This window comes from Phacochoerus africanus, chromosome 1, assembly GCF_016906955.1.
Source record: "Phacochoerus africanus isolate WHEZ1 chromosome 1, ROS_Pafr_v1, whole genome shotgun sequence".
NCBI lineage: Eukaryota > Metazoa > Chordata > Mammalia > Artiodactyla > Suidae > Phacochoerus > Phacochoerus africanus.
In genome coordinates, this window is record NC_062544.1 from 46,892,061 (window position 1) to 46,918,876 (window position 26,816).

At 41.0% G+C, this 26,816-nt stretch overlaps 1 protein-coding gene across 2 annotated transcripts in view; it reads left to right on the top strand.

Annotated features, from left to right (window-relative positions):
* ARL15 (ADP ribosylation factor like GTPase 15) overlaps nt 1-3,594 on the top strand; it is a 446,735-nt gene extending 443,141 nt beyond the window's left edge. For both annotated transcript variants that reach the window (XM_047762220.1, XM_047762299.1), the window contains one exon: nt 1,268-3,594. In XM_047762220.1, coding sequence (XP_047618176.1) covers nt 1,268-1,420 — 153 coding nt within the window. In that variant the 3' untranslated portion in view covers nt 1,421-3,594. The remainder of the gene's footprint in view (nt 1-1,267) is intronic.
* The last annotated feature ends 23,222 nt before the right edge of the window (nt 3,595-26,816 follow it).

The following is a 26,816-nucleotide window of genomic DNA, read 5'->3' on the forward strand; positions in this document are numbered from 1 at the left end:
GTGTGTGTGTGTGTGTGTGTGTGTGTGTAGCTTCATGAACTTTGTACTTTATCATACCCTTTTGGAGAAGATCATCAGTACTTCTGAAAATCATCAATACTTCATAATACTTTGATATTTATTCTCAGCCAGGAGCTGATAATTCTGGATGCTTTTAGTCAGTATCCTAGCCCAGTACATGCTAAGAGTGACTTGTGACTGTTTATTAATCAGACGAGTTTTTAAGGTAGCAAGTGTTCCACCCCACATACCAGTTATGAGGTCTTGACTTTTTCCTCCATAGAGTCAGAACTGAAAGAAAAAAACTGCTAGGAGACTTTATTTAGGTATACATATTTATATAAAGTGTATATATGTATATATATATATATATATATATATATATATGCATATGCTATATATTTCTTTTCTTTCCTCTTTCCTAAAAAGCCACTTATGGCTTTTTCATCTCCAAAAGAGATGCCAGGGAGTTCCCGTCGTGGCGCAGTGGTTAACGAATCCGACTAGGAACCATGAGGTTGCAGGTTCGATCCCTGGCCTTGCTCAATGGGTTAAGGATCCGGCGTTGCCGTGAGCTGTGGTGTAGGTCACAGACGCAGCTCGGATCCCGCTTTGCTGTGGCTCTGGCGTAGGCCGGTGGCTACAGCTCCGATTCGACCCCTAGCCTGGGAACCTCCATATGCTGCGGGAGCAGCCCAAGAAATAGCAACAACAACAACAACAAAGACAAAAATAAAAAAAAAAAAAAAAGAAAAAGGAGATACCAGAAATTTAAGGGAGAGAGAGAAAAAATTATTTAAATTGTATTTGCGTGTGCACGTGTGTGTTTGATGGTCCAAATAATTGTCTTATGTAATTGATACTGTACATGCTGTCAGCCATTACCAATCTAAGTTAGCAAGGTGATATCGCTAAAGCTACTCTACTAGAGTTATTTTAATTGAGTTGTAACTTTTTGACATCTGCAACATATTTTGCCCAGTGCCATAATACATATAATTCTTTCCTAGACTTCATCAGACCTCCCATGCCGTTAAGTGAATGGGTAGAATGGTGGCTTGCAAGCAGGTCATTCACCCCTAAAGAAAACACTCTGGGTTACAACATATAACCCACATTATAACCAAAGCTGTGGATGGGATTCTACAAAGTCCTAGACATCCCTATTCATATAACTTTATTATCTATTTCATTCCGTAAAAAATTTCAATATGAGAAGGGTTTTGATATAATTATTAACATATTTCTCTTTCCCCCCTCAATTAAGGTCAAAAAATATTTTGAACTTGAACCACTTGCACGTGGCAAACGCTGGATTCTGCAGCCCTGCTCCCTGGATGACATGGATGCACTGAAAGACAGCTTCTCTCGGCTGATAAATTTGTTAGAAGAAAAAGACCTTGAAGGTGGAAGAATGTGAGATCTGGCGAGGAAATTGGGTTCTCACAAGGCCTTGAACCTATCATGTTAGTTTTGCATTTTAATTTTATTTTGGTATCCAGACTGTAATGGCTTCAGTATCTGTTTTCTTCCAGTTATCTCAGACTCTTATCTCTCTATAAAAGTGAATATTCTGTAAATCAGGTGAATTATCATCGGCATTAACGTCAAGTACACACTACTGAGAGAGAATTTATTCTCTGTTTACCACTAATTATTTTCACCGCATGTCTCTTCCTTCTGTTGTTCTAAGCGTCTCTTCTCTTCTCTGTGCTCAAATGGATGGCATTCGTGGCTCAAGGAAATCGAATCCCTGATGGAGGACTCAGGGCGACTGAGAACCTGGGCTCATTTACCCTGGCCTTGGGGTGGAGTGCTGTGTGACTGGGGCTCCACGTAATAAGTATCTCGTCTACAAGATCTCTTGGGGGTTTTCTTTCATGTTATTTTATTTTTAAGTTTTTTTTGTTTTTGTTTTTGTTTGTTTTGTTTTGTTTTTTGTATATGGGCCTTACAGATTATGGAAGAAAAATGAGCACCAAAAACTTCAATTAATTACCTTATCAGAAAGAAATATCCTGCCATAGTAAATTGACTTTGAAGATCTTAAAGGCAAGATGCCTAATGGGTTTTTTTTTTTTTTATTATCATTATATCTGAAGTCTCCTTCAATCCCCTTTTTCAGAGCAAAGACATTGTTTTAGTTTTTGAGAACAGTCAGAAGAAATTCAGACACAATGCACCTGTCACTGATTACTATTTCATCAAGTCCTCCAATATTTTTTAATAGAAAAATTACCCAACATAAAGTCAAGCTGCAACATAATAGGTTTCTTAAAGCCTTTTTCTAAAACTCTTATGTCTGATTGAAATAGAGGAAATAATTTTTTAAGTGAAAATTTTTTTAAAAAACAGCCAACTGAAGCTGGCTAGTGTTTAAGCTCGCGTGGGGTTGACAAGAGATGACAAAGGCAGAATCATCTGTACATTCATTCAGTAAGTGCTAATACAGTCTAATGGAGTCTGTTAATGTCTCCATCTAGTAATTAAAGGTCTATCAGTATTTCTATTATAAACCCCTATTTTCAGGGGTTTCAACGTACCCTTAAACATGTGCTGGGGCTGCGGCAAATAAATAATTTTAGGGCCTAGATTCAGTCTTTGGAACTAATTTTTTTTCCACTTAATTTAAATGATAAAATTATGCAGAGATCAATGTACAGTTTTACTAAGTTTTGGCACATTTGACCTTTTCTAAATCAGAACTAATCTATGGATGTTGAGGTTAACGGATGAAATACTCTTTGGCACATTTTGTAGATTTTTGGCCACTTAAATACCAAGTGCCCAAATGATAGAAAACTGCTCCCTTCACCTGAGCAATAAAAACATGTTTGTAATTTTTAGGTAGCATAGACTAATTCCCAAATGCTGCAGACTCGCACTATATTACAGGGTGATATGATGTAATACCTTGCCATTCTCCAGATAATGTATGTCATTCAAATATAGCTTTTGTGGTTTAATCTGGTAAGTGGATCTTAATGAAATCATTACCTTTGAAACATCGAACCCTTCTTTTAAGCTTTTTTTTTTTTAATGCAATGGATCAAAAAAGATTCACATTCGATTTTTGTCTACAACGTCCTTGAATATTTTTAGCATTGTGTAATCTATGAGCAGCACAAAAGTTTTATTCTGATGACCACTCACACAATTTCTGCTTTTATTTTGTCCTGTTGTGCACCTCTTTTATGAAAAATAAATGATTATTAGGCATTGCTCTCTCTGCAAGTTCATTAAATCTAGAATGTTGTCTTTTTAAGATACCGTGGCTGAGTGCTCCTAAGCCATCTGTTAAATGACTTCCCGTTGTCTGTGTGTGTGTTCATGTGTGCGCCAGGGATGGGCTTCTCCTCAGACCCACGACTGTCTGCAGTGTCTCAGCCGTCAGAATGAAAACATTATCAATCAGTACCCAACAACAGCTGTTTTTGACAAGTTTCTGTCTGACGCCTAATGCTTTACAACTGTCAATAAGGCTCCTTCTTTGTCTAGCAGTTCAGAGCTCGCCGGCTTGCTGCTTCCGTGCAGCATCCTGTCCTTGTAACCCTAGAATGTGCCGTGTTTTGGAGATCCACATGGGGGGGAAGGGAGGGGGGCTCCATGACGGGACGTGGGGGGGGGTGGGGGGTGGGCATGTGTCTGTGTCGTGTTCCTACTTCCTTGTAAAGTGCCACAGGTGTCTTAGTTTGCATATTCAAATGTTGTATAGGAAAAACAGTCTGTTCTGTACTTCTTCACTTAGCTTCTTGTTATATTTATGGAAGTTACCAGTTTTTGTACCTTCTTAGCTAAAGCAGTTGCCTTTTTGTAATGGCAATTAATTTATATGACAGAACTTTGTATCTCTTGTAGTTGACAGTATCCGTTGCTGATTAACTGCCATATTGCCCTGTCTTTCGATTTAAAAATGCTGTATCTGTACTTGGAGGTTAACAGAGTCCTGTGGACAATTGCCAGGCAAGAAGAACTCCTATTGTCCGTGATTTATATATGATTTCCACGATCTTCAAATGAAAATAAACGCTGAGTAGAATTGTTGTTTTCAGACTGACTCCTTCCAGCCTTAGCATTTGGGAGTCCCAGATTTCTGTTTACATTTGTGTTGCCTGTTTAAGTCTTCAAAATAAGTTCTCCTGCTCTTGGGTCAAAACAAATGATTAATTCGCATTTCCTTTAAAGCCATTGTGAAAACTTCGAGACAAAAAAGAGGGGGGGAGCGCAAGTGTCTTTTCCAGTTGGTTTGTCTTCAACAGCAATTTACTTTCACTGGAGCCATTCCTTCAGAAGGAGCGAGCAGAGTCGAGATGTTAATGTCAAGTATCATCCTTCGATCTAAGCGTCGCTTTGTAATATTTACTGTAAAAGCAACTTTCTAAGAATGGCTGTTTGGTGCCATGAACTATGTCCTTCAATAGGGATCGAGGCCCTCGAGAAATAAGACGATATTTTTAAGTGACTGGAGGAAATTCTGTATATTTACAGGTCCATTCTTAAGGATGAGAGGATTCTATAAAGGAGAAAGAAAAATGAAAAGATGAAGAAGAGAAAGAAAAAGGAGGGGAGGGATTGAAAAATATATGTGTGCTAGAAGATGAAGAATACAAATCCTAGCTCTTGTTTGGTCCCAAATGCAACATTCTCCTGACACATTATTTAACTCCACAGAAAGCTTGCAACACTTCCCTTCTGAGCTGGGATCTGACCTGCATCCTAATTTTGTTTCCAAGGTAGGCAATTAGCAGTTATCAAATTCCTAAGCCCCTCAGACCTATCCAAGCAAATGTGGACAGAACTGTAAGATTCTGAGGCAAATGGGGTTTTCTTAATAATGTCCAGATGGAATATTCAGACTCCAGTGGAAATCTAATATTCATGCCTGGCTTTATCCTCCTTATAATTTTAGAGTGCATTTTCATTAACCTCCTGACCTAATGGTGCAAACAGAAAGGAAAAGATACATGGGGGTGGGGGGCCAGGAAGTGGGAGCTGCCTTTGGGGATCCCTCGATTTCAGTGCATTTGGAAGGAAGGATAAAACTTCAGGAGAAGGTAGATTCCCTGCCATCTCTTTCCCTTAGCCTGGGTCCTGGAGATCTGGAGTTCACGCTGTGAAATGCATTATCATATCATGTTGGGAATTCCTGGATCCCAAGGGTGCACAAGTTTTGGTCTCTGCTGAGTCAGCATGATTAAATGATTTGCAGCTCAGGGTTAAATGTTTTCCAGCTCAGATGCACGCAGTGACTGATGAGCCTGATTTGGCACCCTACCCCACCCCCCTTGTACCGATTTAGGAACATGAAAAGGATCCCTGTAAGACCCAGAAGCCTCAGATGGGATATCAGTTTCCCCTCTGCTGTCCCATCCTCTTTGAATGAAAAAGCTTTCCTTCCACCTTCATCAGAGCTAGAACTTCTGACTTCCCATCCTGGGGATTCATCTGTGTGTGATGACCTCTTCATTCAGTGGCTTTCTGTGAAAAGCAACACAAAGAGTTTAAAAGGCACCAAGAAAAATCAGTAGAAAAAATATATATATATAAACAAAAGATGAAAAAAATCTATACTTCAATTAAAAAAAGGAATTATGAAAATCCACTAAAAAAAAAAGAATCTCCCCAACCTATACCTTTCTTTCCTGGCAACACAGATTAAGTAAAAAGTGCACAATTCTTCTATCAGATTTTCTCTGCGTTCCCATCTTGCATTCCATCTCAGCTCTATGAGGCCAGCTCTGATCATTGGGTCCTGGTTTGGCAAGGCCACCAATGATGTTCTTAGGCGTGCCTCACCTCCACTTTTTCATCCTCTGCTCAAGTCCTCGTGTTGCAGGCAGTTTCCGTGGGAAGCTCCATTTGAATAATCACTTTTTACAAGAGAATAGTTCAGGCTCTGTGGTTTAAAGCAACTTCACTTACCATATGCACTTTGTAAGGTTACCGCTGCCCTGTTTGGAGAATTAGGAGAGGGACTCGATTCCAGGCCTTGCCAGTATCAGCCTGGTTTATGACCCAGTCTGATTCCTGACCCCATATTGCTCCAGTAGACATTTCCACAACTGTGGACCACGCTAGGTACAGCCATCAAATTCCACTTAAAAATAAAAAATTAAAAAAAAAAAAAGATTATCTTTTGGGGGAAAAAATGATCTTCAAACTACTAAAAAATGATGAATTCTTTTTTTTCCCTTTTTTGTTCAAAAATCTCTCCCTCTTATGCTGAGGCTCTTAAAATATTCTGCACAGAGTGTACATCCTGGTTCTTTTTAGCAGCAAACTTTCAACCATGGAGAAGAGTTGGTAACATTGTCCCCAGAGGGGAAAGCCTGCCTTCAAGGGCATAGGAACAGGGGACCTACTAACAAATGAAAATAAGCCTTGAATAAACATCGGGTTGCCAGGTCTCCCTCAGTCCCCTGTTTCCTCATGGGATGTAGGGAGGTGGGGGAGGTGGTCATTTCAAAAAAGCCTAAGATCACCTACATCACAGGCAACCCTTCCAGTAGGTGTGAAATCCAGCCTAGAGTGCCGCAACCTTTGCTGACAAGTGATTCATTGAGACAAAGGCTGGAGAACCAGCATCAAAAAGATGTCAGACCAAACACCAAACGCGCATAAATGATTGCTTTGCAACTGGTGGAATGACTGACTAGAAGACCTGGTCTAATGATGTCCTCCATGTCTGGACAAGCTTACAGAAGACATGGGTGGGGGATGGGGTTGGGGGGGAGCTGTTTGCAGGCGGAGCCTGTGAAGAAGTCTGTTTCTGGAGAGAGAAATGAAACCGCAATCCTCACCTGAGAGGCTCACGCGGAGATGAATGGTTTCTGGCTGGTTTGTGTATAGTATATGGAAAGGTCAATCAGAAAAATGTGTGTCAAGGGCACCTGAAGGCCAGACTGGTATGATGTGATATTAAATCATTAGACATATAAATAGAGTAAATTAAAAATGAGTAAATTAGAATTTGGTTGGAACGGAAACTGCTCACCAAAAGGCAGAGACAGGAATGCAAACAGTAAGTCTGGCTGTCATTCCCTGTAATCTGGAGCAAGTCAGCTTTGGCTCTGGACCTTCTCCATTTGTTTTACAACTTTCTAGACATGGGGTGTATCAACCCAACACTTTTATTAAGCCTCTTCGACAGGATTTTTCAGATGACAGCTTGTCGAGACTCAACTTACCATGGTCTTTTTTATAGGTTTTATCTCACAATTGGAACTTTTGGTTTTGATACTTTTCAGGTTTTAATTGATTCATGACTCCAGCACATTTTTGTTGAACACCTATTATGTACCAGGCGTTGTGTTAGATGTTTGGGATACAGCACTAAACAGGACAGTCTTAGTCCCTATCTTTGTAGGAATTTAATTCCTGTAGCATTTGGCTAAGTTAGGTTATTTCTGTGACTCTAGAGAATTTTTTTTATTGGGGGAGCATTTTATGTTAAGATTGCAGTTTGACTCTCCAGATCTTTAAATATTTTTTTCTAAGTACTGATTCCTGGTTTTCAGCCCTGATTTCCCCCCCCCCCCCCCACATCTGAGGCATATGGAAGTTCTCGGGCTAGGGAATAAATCCAAGCCACATCTGTGACCTACACCACAGCTGCGGCAACACCGGATCCCCCCCCCACCCCACTGCACCGGGCCCAGGATCAAACCTACACTGCTGCAGAGACAGCACTGCATCCTTAGACTGCTGTGCCACAGTAGGAACTTCTCAGCCCTCCTAATTTAAAATTGTCTTTTAATGCTGTATTATTTCTTTTGAGACCATTAATAAAACTAGAAATCTGACACACATATACACCAAAGAGGCTTTGCTTCTTTTTAGTGTCTTTCTAAATAGAACTTTGTAAAGCTACCACCTTCTCTTTCGCTTTTACCACTACAACAACAAACCATGTGTCTACTACACAGAAGTGCTTCCCAAGTGCAAAGCCAAACTCTGTAACTCACCTCCTTTTCATCTTCTCTGTATTCAAAGGGCTTTACCTTTTTCTCTAGTGTAGTTTGGTCTCATCCTTCTGTCTGGTGATCTAAGAAATGATGTGTATTTGAAATGATGCACCTCCAAGAACAAAATTCTTCAGTGGCAGCCTCTTGTGTTTCATTCCACCTAACAGTAAAGGCTGTTGTGTTTAAAAAAGTTTTTTTAAAGCCGCAATTCACACACACAGACAGAAGGAGTAATCTGTAAACTATACAACCCCCTAGATGTTTTACCTCGTCAGAAGCAGTGAGTTTCAACTAAGACTCAGGCTGCTTTGGTTTGCTTCTCATTGAAGCTTTAGATTTTTCTTTCTCACTGAAGATTGGAAACCTGCAGAGACATCTTTAAACCCATTATTTATTCCAAGAAGGTACTTGGGCAAATTTGTTCCTTTAGCAGGAGGTAACACATTTTTAGATTTAGAGAACTTCTGCAAAATCTAAACCAGCACCATTTTCATTCCCCTAAACACCTAAAGTCAATACCATACTTCCCTGCCAGCCCTAAGCACCATGACAGATGTACCTCTCAGAGAACCGCAACATGTTCCCTGCAGTCTACCAGCCTGGGTACCCAGGTAGAATCACAAACGGAAACAAAAACTTTTCCATTGCCATTCAGCTTGTCAATTTCAAGTCATCCCCAATTTTTTGGTAAAACAGCAAAATGCAGTGAAGTCATGTAATACCCGAGATTAATTAAAATGTGTGGCTTATACTTTGACACCCTACCCCTAGTGAAATAATGGATCTGGATAATGGTCATCAGTGGCTGCTAACAGCACAAAGAGGGAAACAACCAGCCATCCCATGCTTCCTGAGAAAAGTGTGCAATACCGCCAATTGCAAGTTTATTCTTGCCTCCCAAAATCGAACGTTGTCACATCAAACCTCTAGATCTAACAATTTGCAGAAATTGTAGGAGCAGAGGAGTATGTTAAACCACACATGGTGATTTAATGCGATAATTCGAATCCAGACTGTTGGAAACTCAACTGGACAGATGAATTGGTTTCTTAAATGGCAAGAAGGAAAGAACAGAGGGAGGAAACCTATAGAGTGAGTCTTAAGAGTTATATCAAATAATTGCAAAGTATAGACCTCATTTGGATTCTGGCTCAAACTACCAAAATGTAAAAGGATAAATCTGAGACACTGGAGAAATTTAAACACTTACTAAAGATATCATGAATTAAGGAAGCATTGATTACTGGGATACTTTAAATGTGATAATGGAACTGTAGTTGTATATTTTTTAAAGAAGCCCTTATCTATTAGTGACCTGTACTTAGATATTCATGGATGAATTATTATGCTTCAGATTTATTTCAAAATAATCAGTTGGGTGTAGGGAGGAACAGAAGTGAGCAAGGATGTAGACGCAACAAAATTGGCCATGGGTGACAATTGTTAAAGCCAAATGATGATGACGTGAAGGTTCACGATAACTTTTTATTTGCCTCTGAATGTATAACTGACATTTCCCCCAAGAAACAGTATTTGAAAGAGAGGAGGAAAAGAGGAAGTGAAGAGAGTGAAAAAGAAGGAAAAGAGAAAGTGAAGAGAGTCAGAAAAAAAAAAAAGCCGCAAGTTTTCCCACTGTAGCACAATGGAATCGGTGGTATTTCTGGAGCATTGGGACACAGGTTCCATCCCTGACCCTGCACCGTAGTTTAAAGGATCTGGCATTGCTGCAGCTGTGGTGTAGGCTGCAACTGTGACTTGAATCTGATCCATGGCCCAGAAACTCCATATGCTGCAGGACAGCCAAAAAGAAAAAAAGGCTACAGACTAGGAGATTTTTGCAACACAAAACCAAGTCCATTGCCAAAAGATATTCAGAACAACTCAAGAAAGAAAAAAGAGCAATCAGTTTAGTGGAAAAGCTAGCAAGAGACTTGAACAGGCACCTCATAACGGAAGATGCTGTCCAAATAGCCGGTAAGCTTATTAATGGTAAAGTACTACCATGAGGTAGCACCATCCACCCACCAGAATAGGTTCAATTAAAGATAGACCCAGGAAAAAAATTTAAAAATGTGTCAGCCTGGCATGTTCATCACCACTGAAAATGTGTGTCCTGATTGCAAGAAGGAATTTTACAGCATAGTGACTAATTGCACAGATTGGGAGTCAATCAGAACTGGCCAAGAGTTTGGCTCCACTTGTTATTGGTCACCTGACCTGGAGAAATTACCTAACTGTGTTTCAATTTCTCCTCCATAGTTGAGGTAATATACTTTCTTCCAAGGATTAGCATGAGGGTTGGATAACATCACACATGGAAGGGTTTCTTGTGGCTCCTAGAACATAGGAAACACTAGAAAAATGGTGACAACTGTGATTCTAGGAAGCACTTTTGGAGCAATTTTCCCTTCATATTTCTTAGGTAAAAAGCTTTGCAAGAGCTGGGAGAGGTTGAAAGGTATAAAAGATGAAGCTTTGCACCAAAGCAAGTTCCATAAAAGCCCGTCCTCACCTGGTCATGGAATCTTTGTAGACTAGGTCGACACACCTCCAGTGACCTCCATGGCCTCAGTCTTTCATCACTCAACTACCCATTTATTTATTCATTCACTAACACTAACTGGATTATATTATATTTAAGGCACTGGGCTGTATTACCAAACAGGTAAAAACCAATTAAAAATGCAATCTGATATAATACTCAGAACTAAATATTTGCTAGAGTTCTGTGGCACAGCAGGTAAGGATCCAGCACTGTAACTGCAGCAGCTTGGGTCGCAGATGTGGTGCGGGTTCAGTCCCTGACCCAGGAAGTTGCACATGCATGTGGCCAAAAAAAAAAAAAAAAAACCACAATTAAATATTTGCCAGTTAAATATTTACTTCTTCAAAAGTCTTGAGTTTTTCTTTTTTTTCTTTTTGTTCTTTCTGTATCATCAGCTCATAAATTTCAGAAAGGCGGTGCTCATGTCCAAGGTTGCCTTTTTAACTCTTTACAGCACTTACTACAGGAAACTTTCATGAATGCTGCTGACTGGCTGACAACTTCAAGTTAGAGACAAGAGTTTTGAATTTAACATTGTTTTCATAGGGCTGGGATTCAAAGAATTGTGATATACAACCTTTTAATCTCTTTTCTGTCTATATAATTTTACAAAATTGAGTCAGGCTGCACATTATTTTGAAACATGCTTTTTATTTACTAATAAAAAGGAGAAGTTTTCCATGTTGTTGGATTTTTTTTTCCCTAAAACATGATTTTTCATGCCCGCCTAGCATTTACAAATACCTTTATTTATCTAACTCATTCCCTGTTGTTGGATATTTGGATTTCTGTTTTAAATGTCTTTGTAGAAGAACATTTGTGCCCATTTCTTAATGACTTCCATAGCAAGCGAAATGACAGGGTTTGAAGTGGAATTACAGGGTCAAAAGGCATAAACATTTTTAAGGTTTTTAAAACATATCCTCAAATTGCCCTCCCAAACTGTATCAATCCCCAACTCCAACAAGTGACTAGTTGTCAGTTCCTATTTCTCTGTTACTTTGTGAAATTGGGCTTTTGTATGATTTCAATCTATCCTGATTTAATAGATAGAAGATGAAATCTTGTTTTAATTTGTGATAACTTGCATTTTAGCAAGACTTTCAATAAACAGAACAGCTTTGGCAATCACTTTCTGGGGGAGTGGAAGAAGTGACCACTATTTAATTCCTTTTGCTAAATTGTTTAGCTCAAAAACTTCCCTTCCACTTATTGCATGATGTTGACCATGTCATGGTCAGGGAAGATATGTAATATGTATTATGTGTACTTTGTGGGGTGGAAAGATTTATAAATGAACACCATGTACTTAGGATGAGTGCACTGTGTAGAAATAAGTGTGAAAGGAGGGGCAAGAAGGAAAGACAGAAAGAAGGCAAGGATCTTCCGTGTTATTCTCTTGCCCAGAAGGAAAGATTATGACAACACAAATGGCAAGGCGGGTTGCGGTTGGATTGTGGAGAGCCTTGAATGCCAAGACCAAGGACTTGGATGAAATGTAGCGGTCAGTAGGGGAGCCAGGGGATGTTCTTAAGAAGAAGAGCATAACGACTTATTGAGGATGAGTGATCTGGAGAGAGTGTGGGTTGAAAGAGGAAGAGGGTTGCCGGTAACGCTGTAGAAGAATAAATGTGTTAAGAGGAAAGATGCAGCAGGAAAATATGTGTCAATGGGAGCAATAAGCAAATTACTGAGGCCAAACTGAGGGTCTGAGGGATTAAGGGGAGAACTACAAAACCAGCCTTCTTACCTTTATCACCTGCCCATCACTCCAGAATCCCATTGTGTAGAACGAGGAAGACAGGATTGGACTGCCTGCAAAGGAGGACTTGGTGCTTGTCTATGATACAGGTGGGTGAGTAGAGGTTCTCCCACACAGAAGACTTCCAAAGATCAGAGGAGCCCCTCAGGCCACCCAAAACGTGCTTTGCTGAACATACTCACGTTCCCTTGGATAGCAGTGTATGTAACCAATTAACTCACTGACAAATCAAATGGGAAGGCTCCATTTCTGAGGCTGCATGGCTCGGCTGCTGTGGTAACCAGAACAACAGTTTTCGAGACGCAGTAGTATTTGACATCGTCCAACCACAGCGAGATGGAAAAAACTCTACTCTGCTCTATCCCCTGATTCTGGGTTCACTTCCAGGTGTGCAACCAGCGTACTCACAGAGGGTCCCATACTCTGAAGGGCCCTGTGCTTGATTTAAGGCCCTGCTCTCACCATCTTGACATCCTTAATAATTTCATCTTTGAACTTGCGTTTTGTAAGCAAAGTCCAATAGGATGATGGAGCCTGTGTGCGAATAGAGGAGATACTGCAGTGTGCGTGTCCTCATCTGCCTGTTCATATTGTAGTGTTTCCAATGCCCCATTAACACAGCATCCCAGTGGACCCACGATGTGTGTGATCTCCAATCAAGTACAAGGTAAGCATGTTAAATTTATGACTGGGTATGACATCTCTCAGAGACCATACTTTCCAGCCAAACCTGAACTTGCCTCAAATGCAGGGAGCAGGCAAATGGTGCAGTTGAAGAAATACCACCAATCAAGGAACTTTTGAAGAGGAAATATAATTTTCAGTCTACCCTTCTGGGTTCTTGGCTAACACCCCCACCACCACCACCCCAACTCCTATAATAAAAGACGGACTAGCAGGAGCAAAAAAATAGGTATACATGAGAGATACCCAGGAAAACTGAATAACTTTCCCCAAATGGCCCAAGTCACCACCTTAAATACCATCTCCAGCTAAAGACAAAAGAAGATTTGGGAAGCAGAGGGAGGGAAGCCAGTTATGGAAGATTATCTGGCAAAGCACAGTAAACCAAGGCCTTGATGTTATACAGATTGTAGTCAATCACCTGCATTGATAAGGGTTTCTGTAGATTTAGTCATTCTCCTCTTCCTGGTACAGAGAGGGAAACTCCCTTCCTTAATGGAGATTTTTCTTTGAAATGTAAATTTCTCTTACGACAGGGTAACTTCTAGTCATTTTCAGAGCTTCTTCTGTATTTGCTACCTCTTAAAAGTAACCACCCTCAGAGCTTCCACTATGGCACAGTGGGTTAAGGATCTGACTGCAGCGGCTCAGGTCAGTGGGGAGGTATGGGATTGATCCCCGGCCCAGCACAGTGGGGTAAGAATCCAGTGTTGCTATAGCTGTGACATAGGTTGCAGCTGCAGCTCAAATTCAACCCCTGGCCCAAGAATTTCCATATACCTCCACTGTGGTCAAAAATAAATAAATAAATAACCAGCCTAAAATAATCCTTATGCCAAAGAGACATTTTGGGGTGGCAAATTCTGCTCCCCTTCAAAACTTGTCAAGACTTGCTTACCTGTGTTACTTTCCTATATTAGCCAACCACTTACACTAAAAATAATGACATAGAAGAAAAAGAACACAGGGTAATCCATAGTTCCAGTTCTTTTCAGTCCTTTCTTACTACACATCAATAGCTGAAGGTAGAGAGTTGGTGGAATGTGTGTGTATCAAGAAGTGAAATAAATGGATTAAAGACCTAGATATACGACCAGACACTATAAAACTCTTAGAGGAAAACATAGGCCAAACACTCTCTGACCAAAACAACAGCAACATCTTCTCAGATCCACCTCTTAGAGTAATGACAGTAAAAACAAAAATAAACAAATGGGACCTAATCAAACTTAAAAGTTTCTGCACAGCAAAGGAAACCCTAAACAAAATGAAAAGACAACCCACAGAATGGGAGAAAATATTTGCAAATGCATCGACTGACAAGGGATTCATCTCTAAAATTTATAAACATCTTCTGCAGCTCCATACCAAAAAAACAGACAACTCCATCAAAAAATGGGCAGAAGATCTAAACAGAAAATTCTCCAAAGAAGACATACAGGTGGCCAAAAAAATACATGAAAAGATGTTCAACATCATTCATTATTAGAGAAATGCAAATCAAAACCACACCTTACACCAGCCAGAAAGGCCATCATCAAAAAGGCTACAAACAATAAGTGCTGCAGAGGGAGGGTGTGGAGAAAAAGGAACCCTATGACACTATTTGTGGGATTATAAATTGGTGCAACCACTGTGGAAAACAGTATGGAGGTTCCTCAGAAAACTCAACATAGAACTACCATTTGATCCAGCAATCCCACTCCTAGGCATCTATCCAGAGATAAACCATGACTCGAAAAGACACATGTACTCCAATGTTCACTGAAGCACTATATGCAATAGCCAAGACATGGAAACAACCTAAATTTCCATCGACAGAGAAGTGGATCAAGAAGAAGTGGTACATATACACAATGGAATATTACTCAGCCATTAAAAGGAATGAAATACCAGCATTTTTAGCAACATGGATGGACCTAGAAATTATCATGCTAAGTGAAGTCAGTCAGACAATGAGACACCAACATTAAATGCTTTCACTGACATGTGGAATCTGAAAAAAGGACACAATGACCTTCTTTGCAGAACAGATACTGACTCACAGACTTTGAAAAACTTGGGTTTCCAAAGGAGACAGTTCAGGGGGTGGGGGGATGCACTGGGATTTTGGAATGGAAATCGTATAAAATTGGATTGTGATGATCATTGTACAACTGTAAATGTAATAAATTCATTGAGTAATTTTAAAAAAAGTGAAATAAAAACAGATGAGTTCATTTTGTATAAAATACGAGTGCTTTGTTGAAGCTACAAAATACAAATTGTGTGGAGTTCCCATCCTGGCTCAGTGGTTAACGAATTCGACTAGAAACCATGAGGTTGTGGGTTTGATCCCTGGCCTTGCTCAGTGGGTTAAGGATCCAGCGTTGCTGTGGCTGGGGTGTAGGTCACAGATGCAGTTTGGATCCCGCTTTGCTGTAGCTGTGGTGTAGGCAGGCGGCTACAGCTGTGATTAGACCCCTAGCCTGGGAACCTCCATATGCCGTGGGTGCAACCCTAGAAACGACCAAAAAAAAAAAAAAAAAGAAATACAAATTGTGTACTTTCAATGATTCTGCATGTGAGTTAAAACCAGCACTCAAACCAGCACTCAAAACTGGCATTGCACAATATAAAGATGAATGGTTATGTTAATAATTTTATTTTTAAATTTTTGTTGACTTAAAATGATGTTAAACAGCAAAACCAAATCACCATGGCCAGTCAACATCAGAGCCTTGGAAGAAAGGAAAAAGCTTTATCTTAATGACATAGTTCTTTGCTTCTTGAACAAGAGGTCCCATATCTTCATATTGTACTGGGCTCTCCAATAACCAGCCCTACCCTCAATACACATACAGCCTCTGAAATTAACTAGGTTTGAATTCCAGCATTGACACTTGCTCATCTTGGGCAAGATATTAACCTTTCTAAGGCTCAGTATTCTCATCTGTAAAATGGAAATATTAACTATTCATATCATTTAACCCTTGCATCTTTATAAGGATTAAATGAAAGACTATAAATCAAACATTTAGGACCTTGCCTGCCACATAGCAGAGGCTTGATAAATGTTAGCTCTTAGAGAATAAATTTTTAGTGACTGCAGGGACTCACTCTGGTGCGCCACTACATGGTGATGCTGATGGAGACTTCTGTGTCTGCTTTATTTGACCTGTCTCTGCCTAGCCATCCCCCTTCTCTCTGTGGCACATAAACCCTTGAAGACGGTTACACCAGTCATCCTTGGGTGGAGGCACTCCTATGAGGCTGATTGCTCAGGAGTCACTGGCGTTTTATGGATGGCTGACCCTAGATAGGACTCCCTGTCTTTAGTCCCGTTGCCTATAGTCAGGATAGCAGGGTTACATGCTACAAAGCATTAGAAACTCTTAAAAGGGTGCTGTATTCCCTTTGACACTGCCAACAGGGGAGCAATCCCTTGTTGCCCATCCACATTGCTCATCCAGAACAAGGTCTAGCTGCCTTCTCATGTGGTCTTTGAAATGTTTGATAGCAAAAAAAAATATGTCCTTTAATGACCTGGTTATCTACTAGGGATCAGAAAGATGCACAGGTACATCTCCTTTGACAGAACACAACCCTGAAATCATAATCCTAACTTTTTTTTTTTTTTTTAGGGCCACACGCATGGCATAGGGAGGTTCCCAGGCTAGGGGCCGAATTGGAGCTGTAGCCGCCAGCCTACGCCACAGCCACAGCAAAGTGGGATACGAGCCACATCTGTGACCTACCACAGCTGGTGGCAACGCCGGATCCTTAACCCACTGAGCAAGGTCAGGAATCCTTATGGGTGCTAGCCAGATTTGTTTCCACCGAGCCACGATGGGAATGCCTTTTAAACCTAACTTTTGAGTGCATGGGGAAAAAATGATACACTGACTTGACACTTTTAACACTGAAAGCATTATGCCAGCAGACATCCGACAGGGCTTCCGAGGGTGAGCTCTTTGGACAGGCAACAAAATAAGCCAGGGTAATCCTACGAATCCAGATTCCTGAGCCATGCTCCCAGATCCACTAAAATCTAAAAATCTACGAATGGGAGGCCCCTGAATCTGTATTTTAACAAGGGTTCCAGGTGATTCTAACCCCTTGTCTCTAAGTGTTTGTTGGCAGTGGAGAGCAGAAGTGGGCAAACAATATTGAAGGTGATTTAGGAATAAGGCCATTTATTTGTCCAGGAGCTTTAAACTCATCCTATACCCGCCATGTTCTTCCTGAAAGTTGGCCATTGCCCTGGAATGCAAGTTTACAGGTTCTCTGCAGTCTGGGATTCTGAGGGCCAAGTTACTGCGTCATCTGTTGAGATCTGAAGGAGCCTTCTAGAGGTGGGATGAGGCTCTGGATGTGAAAAAAGAGGAGCAGAGTTAGAACTGAGGACGCTGAAGAAAACCATTTGAAGACTTGAGAGAGAACGTTTGGGTATGCTCCCCAGCAGCAGGCATCAAACTGCCTTATACCTATGCTTGGGTTATAGGAAGGTGTTGCAGTGGGTATGAGGCAGGGTGGTTTTATGGAAACCAGACTTCCAGATCTTCATCTACACAATTGGTCTCCCTGAGATGGAGTCAGCCTTCTGCTGCTTTACCTTGCCCTCCTTTTCCCAGACCCCTTTTTTTCTTACTTTAGAAAAGAAAGGCAGAGCTCTCATCATCTGGAACAGCTGGTTAGGCATCCAGTGACCCAAGAGCTGAGAGCTAGCTGGGCAGTGTTAGATAAGGAAGAATAATTGGAAGAGAAGAAATCTGTGCTTTAGCCACATGTCACGATGCACTGCAACAGCCTCCCAAATTACCTTGTCTCGAAGACCCCTGATAAACATGCCTCCCGCACTTACTCTGGCCAAATGAGCCAAGTTGTCTGAGGATCAAATAAAAGCAAAGAACAAGGGATCAGAACTTTGAAATGCGTTCCCTTTAGACCGCATCTGTGACCCTGCCTCCCGGCACTCTGCTTGTCTCCTTAGCAGGAGCAGGGGCTGCTCCCCTCCTTCAATACAGTACCTACAGTATGGGGCTGGAAAAGTCATCAAAGCATTAAAGGTATTAGGGGTGTTTACTCCACATTCCTATTCAGCTGCTGCCCAATTAACATGATTTGCAGCTGAGAAAATAATACTCTCCTCCGTCAGAGATAAATTGGGTCCCCAAACGTGAAACAAAGGGGAGAGAGCCGCTGATGTTTATAGAAGTTATTGCAAACAAATGCACTTCAAAAGGAGTTGTGGTGACAGATTCTGTTTCACAGGGTCCTCCCAATTCTTCTCGGCCTCCTGAGACCCTTCCTCAGGCTCTGCTGGGTGTTTTCGCCACTCGACCGCTGCTTTAAGATCTAGTGCCCTGTGTAAATTAGCCTGGTCTGCAGTCTAGACCTGCCCTGCCCAAGACGGTAGCCACTGAGCACTTGCGAGGCGGCTAATTCTGATGCAGGTGTGTTGTAAATACGTAATACACGCCAAATTTCAAAGATGTAGTTCCCTCGAAATGTAAAATATCCTTAGTAATTTTTATATTGATAACAATAATATTTGGGATATACCGGGTTAAAACGTTTTTAAAACTCGTTTCGCCTGTTTCTAGTTATTTGTTTGTTTGTTTATTTATTTAGCGTGGCTATGAGGAAATTTAAAACAGCATGTGTGCCTCTCATTGTGACATGCATTCTATTTCCACTGGAGAGCCTGTTTGTCTAGACTGTGGGTTCAGCAGCCCTGGGCGAAGGCTCATGGGAATGGGAAAGTCCAGTTTGGAATGGTAAGTGGCACTGGGGAGATTTTGGGCTGGCAGTGACCCCTCTTGCCGAAAAGAGGTATATTTGTGACAGTTGCAGCATGTGGAGCCCAGGCTAACAGATTGTAAACCTGCCTTCCTTCTGGTTCTAATACTTACTTAACCTCAAAGGAACTTTAAATTTAAACCAAATGGCATGTGAGATTTCAGTAGGCTGATGTATTGCTCTCCATTCAGCCATTTGAGAAATCCTACTGAGGTCCCCATGCAGCTGAGTTCCAGTCGCCGCCATATCCCAATGGAAGTCTGGCACAGCACTAATGAGCTGATGAGATTTTTTTCTCACTTGTTTGATATTAAATAGGAGAACCTTTTGAATTGAACGTTTACAGATAGTGTGAAAATTGGAAATGTGGGTTTTAGCCGAGCCAACTCCAACAGATCCAAAGACTGCAGTTGCCTGATGGTAAGAGAACAGTGCTTCTGGCTCCCACGGTGAGTTCCACCACCAGCTTGGCTGCGTGGAAGCTGCTTGCCAGCTTCCTCCTTTCTGGTGGTGAATTTCTCAGACACTGGGCCTACAGGGTTCATTCTCCTGTGGGTACAGCTCTGTCCTAACCACCATTCTTTAAGATAACAATTTAAAGCTTTTGTATTATGAGGCTGAGTCCATTTTGTTTTGTTCAGAAGTTGTGCCCAGACCTTGGCAGGGGTCCATCAAATAACAACAACGACAATAATAATATCAGCAAATATTTCTTGAGCACTTACTAGGTGCTCTAAATATGTTAGGTCACTTAATCTTTAGCTCTATGGGACATAAAGGGTTTTTTGTTTTGTTTCATTTTGTTCTGGAGTTTTTTGTTTTTTACGTTACCCAAGGTTACATAGCAAGTGGTCGACCCCGTCTCTCTGACCAGAGCCCACACTTGGAACTATTCCATTATTCTTGTGGAGAATAAATATTAAAATCTCAACAGCATCCATCAGAAATAGCAAAATGATGAATCAGAACTTCTTCAGTCATTCTGGGGCATGTGTGTGAACCCGTGACTCCAAGGTAAATGCTCTCTATTACAATGATTTTTTTTTCTGATAAAAAGATCTCTACTAAGAACTTAGTTCACACAGAGCCATCTGAGAATAACTTCCAGATTTGACTTTAGTAAAATCTTCCAAAATTGGGGATAATGTGATATAGACAAACTTTCACTGTGAAAGTCTTCCTTTAAGTAAAATCCTATCTTTAGATTAAATGCAAAATAGCTCTACAAAGGGAAATGGCTCAGACCTCCACAAGCCTATCCATCTGTGTTGCAGGATATGGCCCGAGGGCACCCACACAGCCAGTGAGGCCCAGAGCAATGCCGAACTTCCGGTGAACCCGGTTAGCAAATCTGGATTTGAATTCTAGCTTTGTCATTTCTCATCCTGTAAGCCTTGCTGGGCCTTCATGAAACTTGCTACCATCAGGTAGCTAGGCTTCCCCACGGTTCCCTGGGAAAAGAAAGTGGATCCTATTGAGCTTTCCCAAAAAGACTCTTCTTTCCGTGGGTGCAGAAGGGAAGGTCTAGCTTTCCCAGGCTTCTCACCACTCCTCCCTTTCTTGAACTGGGGTGAACAGCCAGTCTCTAAATCGAGCTTTCACCTCTGCAAGTGGCCTCAGCAATTCCCCGTGGGGATGAGGTAGGCCATGGCAAAAGTTCTCCAGATGACTCTTTCCTGAAGGGAGACGCAGAGCAGCAGGAAGAGAGTGGGGAAATCAGAGGTTGAGCAAGGATCTTGGAGATTTAAGAGGGACCTGTACAAGGGCCAAAGGCACCATGGAGCTACACACACTCCAGAGCTTTTGCAGCAAAGCAGAGGAATTTCTTTTGCCTCCCTTCTCCAGCCACATGCCTCTGCTTCTCGCCTCAAACTTTCGTGAAGCTGTACTAGGAAAGGGATGCTCTGAACTTTGGGGCTCCATGAGAAGAGATACTTTTTTAAAAAAGCAGTATTTCAATAGAAAGCACATACACATGGATGGTGAGTGAGAACATTTGAGAAGGCTTTTTTTTTTTTTTTTTTTCCTCCAGAGAATCTTCTCTTTAGCGGAGGAACTTTAGAAGAGGACAATTCAAGGGATCACAGGGTTCTCTTCCTACTTCTGTGTCCAGGCTGTCACACCTTGTGCCGAAGTAGAACAAGAAGGATTGGCTAGGCGGTGCCTTCTATGTGGCACTGTGCTCAAGGCTGGCAAGGCTACAATGTCAGGCAAATAAAATCTTAAGACGTGGCTCCTGATTTGAGAGGCTTGTTGGGAATTTCAACACAGAAGACTGAAACCCTCCAGGGCAGTCAGAAATGCTACCAATCAATCTCTAGGGTGTCTGTGCTATCATTCAGACAGTGCACATGCTCCAGTCTCCAGAAGGTTCCCAGTCTCTGTGGTGAAGACATAGAGGGTTGTGTGGTATCTGGGTGAGGGGTACCAAAAGCATCTGTCCTCTTGGGGTGTACATACTGGACCCTTCAATGATCCCACTAGTTTCTCCTGGACTCATCACCCTTTATATGGATCTTGTTAACCCTCGTGGGCCTGTTGTCTTACGTTTCAAAGAATTGACTGTATTGTGTATCTGTCCGGACATGTTTTCATTAACTTACCTAAACCTTGAAGCTTTAACTTTCAAATTACTTATTAGGCTTGATGCAAAGAAGGGAGAAGAAAATGGTGTCAGTACACTGTGCTGAAAGCATTCACCAACACATGTCACCTCTGCAGTGCACTTAACTTTTCCAGATGTGGCTGAATAGGCTGCCCGGTCAGTGACATTGCAGATGAATGGCCACAGCCCGCTGTAGGCGGATGAACATGGGTACCTTTGATGTGATGGGGAGACTCCTCTCATCTATTAGCCAGAAGGAAAAGCCATTTTCTTTCTGTTGAGTCCTCAGCTTCTTCCCACCTCAAGGAGACCGTGTAATTAGCATACATCAACACTCAGTACTAGGCCCCGGGGCTCTCATTCCAACCCATTTGCATGTAGCCAGTAGCCACAATGGAGTCAAAATAAAACTTACGCCAAGGACATCTGTAGACTGTTCCTTTTTTTGTTTGTTTTTGCTTTTTAGGGCCATACCTGTGGCATATGGAATTTCCCAAGCTAGGGGTCGAATCAGAGCTGCAGCTGCTAGCCTCCACAGCCACAGCAACACAGGATCAAAGCCATGTCTGTGACCTACACCACAGCTCACAGCAGTGCTGGATCCTTAACCCACTGAGTGGAGCCAGGGATCAAACCTGTATCCTCATGGATACTAGTCAGGTTCATAACCTGCTGAACCACAACGAGGACTCCCAATAAGCTGTTCTTTTACTAGGCATGGTGTTCATATAGACTGGAAAATGGTTGCAGTTAGCCTGTTCAATCAAACTTTCATCCCAAGCACACAAAGCAAGCACTCAGGTCCCTTACTGTCAGATATAGTTCATCTTCTCCCATCCTGCCTAGAGAAGTTTCAAGTGTGTAATAGCTCTTGTCCTCCAGGGAGGAAAATAATAATTGGATATACAAAGACGAGAAAGAGCTGTTTAGGTTTCTATCTCCCTGGCAGATAGAAGTAGTCAAAGAACTTTCTGGTTTTCTTCTGCAGCAGGATGGACCGGACTTTGGCATCATAGTAGCACTGGTTTAAAATGCTTTATTTCTATGGGGGGAGAGAGGGATGGGCCAGGACTTTGGGATGGGGAAAAAAGAAAAAAGGAAAAAATATGTTCTATTTTTAAGTATCTAGGCAAGTTAGTGAACCTCTAAGAAACTTCGTTTGCTCTTCTGGAAAATTGGGATAATACCTTGCAGAGATATGGAAAGAGCAAAGACCGCAAACTTACAACCATAGCATAATGTTCGCCACATAATAGGTCTCAGTATTTATAGCCCTTTGTAACAGTAGAGTGGAAATCATTTTTTTCCTCTAGTTCAGTACACAGTACATGAGGCTGGTAATTAATGAGCCTGTAGGAGCCCTAGCTATTTGGAGGCTGAAGACAGGCTTAACAGAGAATTTGATAGGTCTAGTGACCAATTTATTTGAGGAAGATTATCATGTCCCAGCCCTTTTTGAAAGTTGACAGCAAATTAAAATCTATATTTGCAAATGACTGATTTTGGAGGGTCAATTGTTGAAAACATTTCTGTACCTTTTTCGAAGATTCACTCCAGAGTTGTTCTCTTTTAAATGAGAAGCCCCTCCCCAACATGCCTTAGAATCTTAATATTATTTTATTTGAAAGATGTCAGAGGGTCCATGCAGTTCTTAGGATACACCTGTCATCTTTGAGAGTTGTGACTGGATAGAGTAAGGTTCATAAAAGTCAAGGAGTCAAAGAGAGAAAACAATTTCAGAGAGATGTGTAGCAAAATTACTTTTATTCTAAAGCGTTCCCCTGCAGAGGAATAACTGCGCTTATCAGATCAGATAGGTCTTTGTCCAACACATTTCAAGTTTAGTGCAGTGCTCTGGCAGCGTGCCTTCCGGCTGCTTCAATCAGGTAACGATAGTTCAGTTATACTTCTCTCCATTAAATCATAGAATTACTGAATGCAGAGTTGGAAGGGAATAGAGAGGTCTAGCTTAACATCCTCATTTGATAAATTGAAAACTGTCAGTGAGAGATTGTGTTCTTTGTTCATCATTATTTGTTTCCTTCCTTCCCTCACTTCTCCTCATCACCCATGGGCTTGGCCACTTGACCTGCATTGGCCAATGGATGTGGGTGGACATGGTATTTGGTTCAGAGCAGAAATGCTAGGTGCCATTGCAAGGTTTAGCTGGGATCCTCTTCTTTCAGCCTCCTTCCCCACCTCCCACCCTTGCCGCCGCCATGAGAACAGCATCTCCTTGGCTTCATCTTTAATCTGGGTTTTGGAATGAAGCAGAGCTGCCACCAATCTAAATCTCTTATGTAACATGAGCAGGAAATAAATATTTGACTAAATCTCCAAGATATTAAAGTTGCTTGTTTTATCACGTAACCTCATGAGCACTGACTAACAGTGGACCAGGAGGTCGAAGTGATTCATCCAAAGTCACAGAGACACTTTGTTACACAGCCTGGGCTAGAACACAAATATTCTAATTAGAAGTCTTTCACTACACTTCAGCTTACCAAGTGTATCCCCAGGACCTGGTAGTGTTTGGCACAGATAAATACTCAATAAATATTTCTGCATATAAATGAGTCAATGAGTGAAGGAAGTAAATAATGGGAATTCCTGCTGAGTGCCTCTCCATGTGGAATGGTATCTAGTTTAGCGCTTCTATTACTATTAAGACCAAGCATTTTGGGGCACCGATGGAGGATCTGGTGTGTGTTACCAGAAGGAAGTCCTTCCCATGGATAATGCTCAAAAAGCATTATCTCTAGCTATCATGCTTGTCTATAAGGCAGGTATTTTTAGTCTTATTAATAGACCAGGAAACTGAAGCACAGACAGACTAAGTTACTGGTCCAGTCACAGAACTAGTGGTGGAAATAACTCCACTCCAACTCCAAACCATGGTGTTTTCTGCTGCTTGACAGTGTCTTTGCTGGTGATGGAAATTGTAATTTAGGTCATATATAGACAATTGAAATATGCAGCTTGTTTTAAAGCAGGGCCCCTGCAAGGGGCTACATTGGCAGAGCTGCTCACGAAGCATGTGGCAGCTTCTGACCTGCCAGGGGCAGGTCACACTGGGACCTGAGATGTTGGTTCCCTAAGTCCTCAGGGCAGTGTGTTGTCTAGGGCCAGCCCCGTTTGGTGGAGAGCAGCCTCATCAGTTTACCCTGTAGGCCATGCGAATATGATTATTTTCTATATGTTTCAGGACACGAAAGTTGGAGAAGCCCTGGGGGAGAATCCGTGTTCCAGGTCAATCTAGCCATGCTGTGAGTGCATAGTTTCTAGAAAACTATGTCAAATTTCTAATGGATCCCGCTTTCTTGTTTTGTCACCCACATTTTCCGTCTGTCCTAAATATCTCTTTCTCTTTCTTTTCTTTAAATGGAATTGTCTGTGAATCATCTTAAATCCTTTGTGGAATAAGCAAAAGAAATGAAGAGATAGATGGATTAACTAAAAAGGAGAAAAGCAATTGAGGTAAGTTTTAATTGCAGTTTAAATGAGCTTCTTTAGGTTGAAGTAGCACAAATATCTACTGATAGATGAAGGGAGAAAAAAGATGTGTATATACACAATGGAATATTATTCAACCTTTAAAAAGGAGCCCTGTCACATGCTACAACACAGATGAGCATTGAAGACATTGAGATAAGCCAGTCAAAAAAGACAAATACTATAAAATTCAATTTCTGTGACATATTTAAAGCCACAGAGACAGAACGTAAAATGGCAGTTTCCAGGGGCTGGTGGGCAAGGGAGAGTAAGAATTATTGTTTAATGGGTACAGACTTTCAGTCTTGCAACATGAAGATGTTCTGGAGATGGGCTGCTCAACAATGTGAATATACTTAACACTCTTGGGCTTCACACTTAAACATGGTTAAGAAGGTAAATTTTTGGTGTATTGTACCGCATTTTTCTTAAAGAGTATACAGTAAAAATGAACTTGTATGTGGAATCACTAAAATTACACTTCAGTTTCCACAGCTTGCCCATGCATTCACATTTCATGCTCACCAGAACAATGTAAACTGCATAAAACTGTTTTCATTTTACTTTTTCATATGCACACGTTCTACCAACACTCTACCTTCAGCTCACTCTTAAGTAAAGGACTTTAAATGACTTTTAAAGAAGGATATTGATAAGTGAAGAAAATAAAAATATGGGTTGGCCTACTTTCTCTTTCCTCTGTGTCACCATTTTTAGCATATGTCATTGGCTAATACAGGGGAATACCATGGGTAAGAAAGGATGTGTTAGAGCTCCCTGGTTATTTATGTTTCTACTTCTTTTTTTTTTTTTTTCAGGGCCTCACCCATGGCATATGGAGGTTGCCAGGCTAGGGGTTGAATCAGAGCTACAGCTGCTGGCCTACACCACAGCCACAGTAATGCAGGATCTGAGCTGCGTCTGTGACCTACACCACAGTTCACAGCAACACCAGATCAAAGGAAACTGCTTAAATGTTTGCCAAGGTAGCTGTATCTTTTTGCATTCTCACCAACAAACTAGATTTCTAGTTGCTCTGCATCCATGCCAGAACTTGGTATTATCAATCTTTTTAATATAATTTAGCTATTCCAGTAGGTATGTTGTTGTATCTCATTGTGGTTTAAATTTACATTTCTCTTCCAACAAACATTAAGCATCTCTTAATGGTGCTTATTTGCGATGGAATGTCCTCATTGGTAAAATGTCCAATTATTTTACCTATTTTTAAAACATTAGGTTTTTCTTACTCTTGAGTATATATGTGTATATTTGTGTGTATGTATGTGTATGTATATATATATATATGTATGAGAGAGACAGATATAGAGACCATCTCTATATCATCTCTATTAATACATACTAGAAAATATACATATATTCCTTTATATATGTATACAGATATATGTATATATTCCTTTATATATATATACAGATGTACACATATACACACATTCCTTTACATATGTAGAGATACGCATATGCATACATATTCCTTTGTATATGTATGCATATGTATGCATATGTATACATATTCCTTTGTATATGTATACAGATATGTCCTTTATCAACTGTGTTTTGCAAATGTATTTCTCCCAGTCTCTGGCCTATTTTTTAATTTTCTCAATAGTGTGTTTTAAAGAGATGAATTTTTTAATTTTGATGAAATCAAATTTATCAATATTTTCTGGAGTTCCTGCTGTGATGCAATGGGTTAAGAATCTCACTGCAGTGGCTTGGGTTGCTGTGGAGGCATGGGTTCCATCCCGGCCCGGTTCAGTGGATTAAAGGCATTGCTGCAGCTGCAGCACAGATCACAGCTGTGGCTTGAATTCAGTCTTTGACCGAGGAACTTCCATATTCTGAGAGTGCGGGGAAAAAGAATAATTTCCTTTTGTGACTCATGCTTTCTGTTACTGATTCAAGAAACTTGGGCCTAACCAGGGTTGTAAAGATTTTTCTCCTGTATTTTCTTTTAGAAGT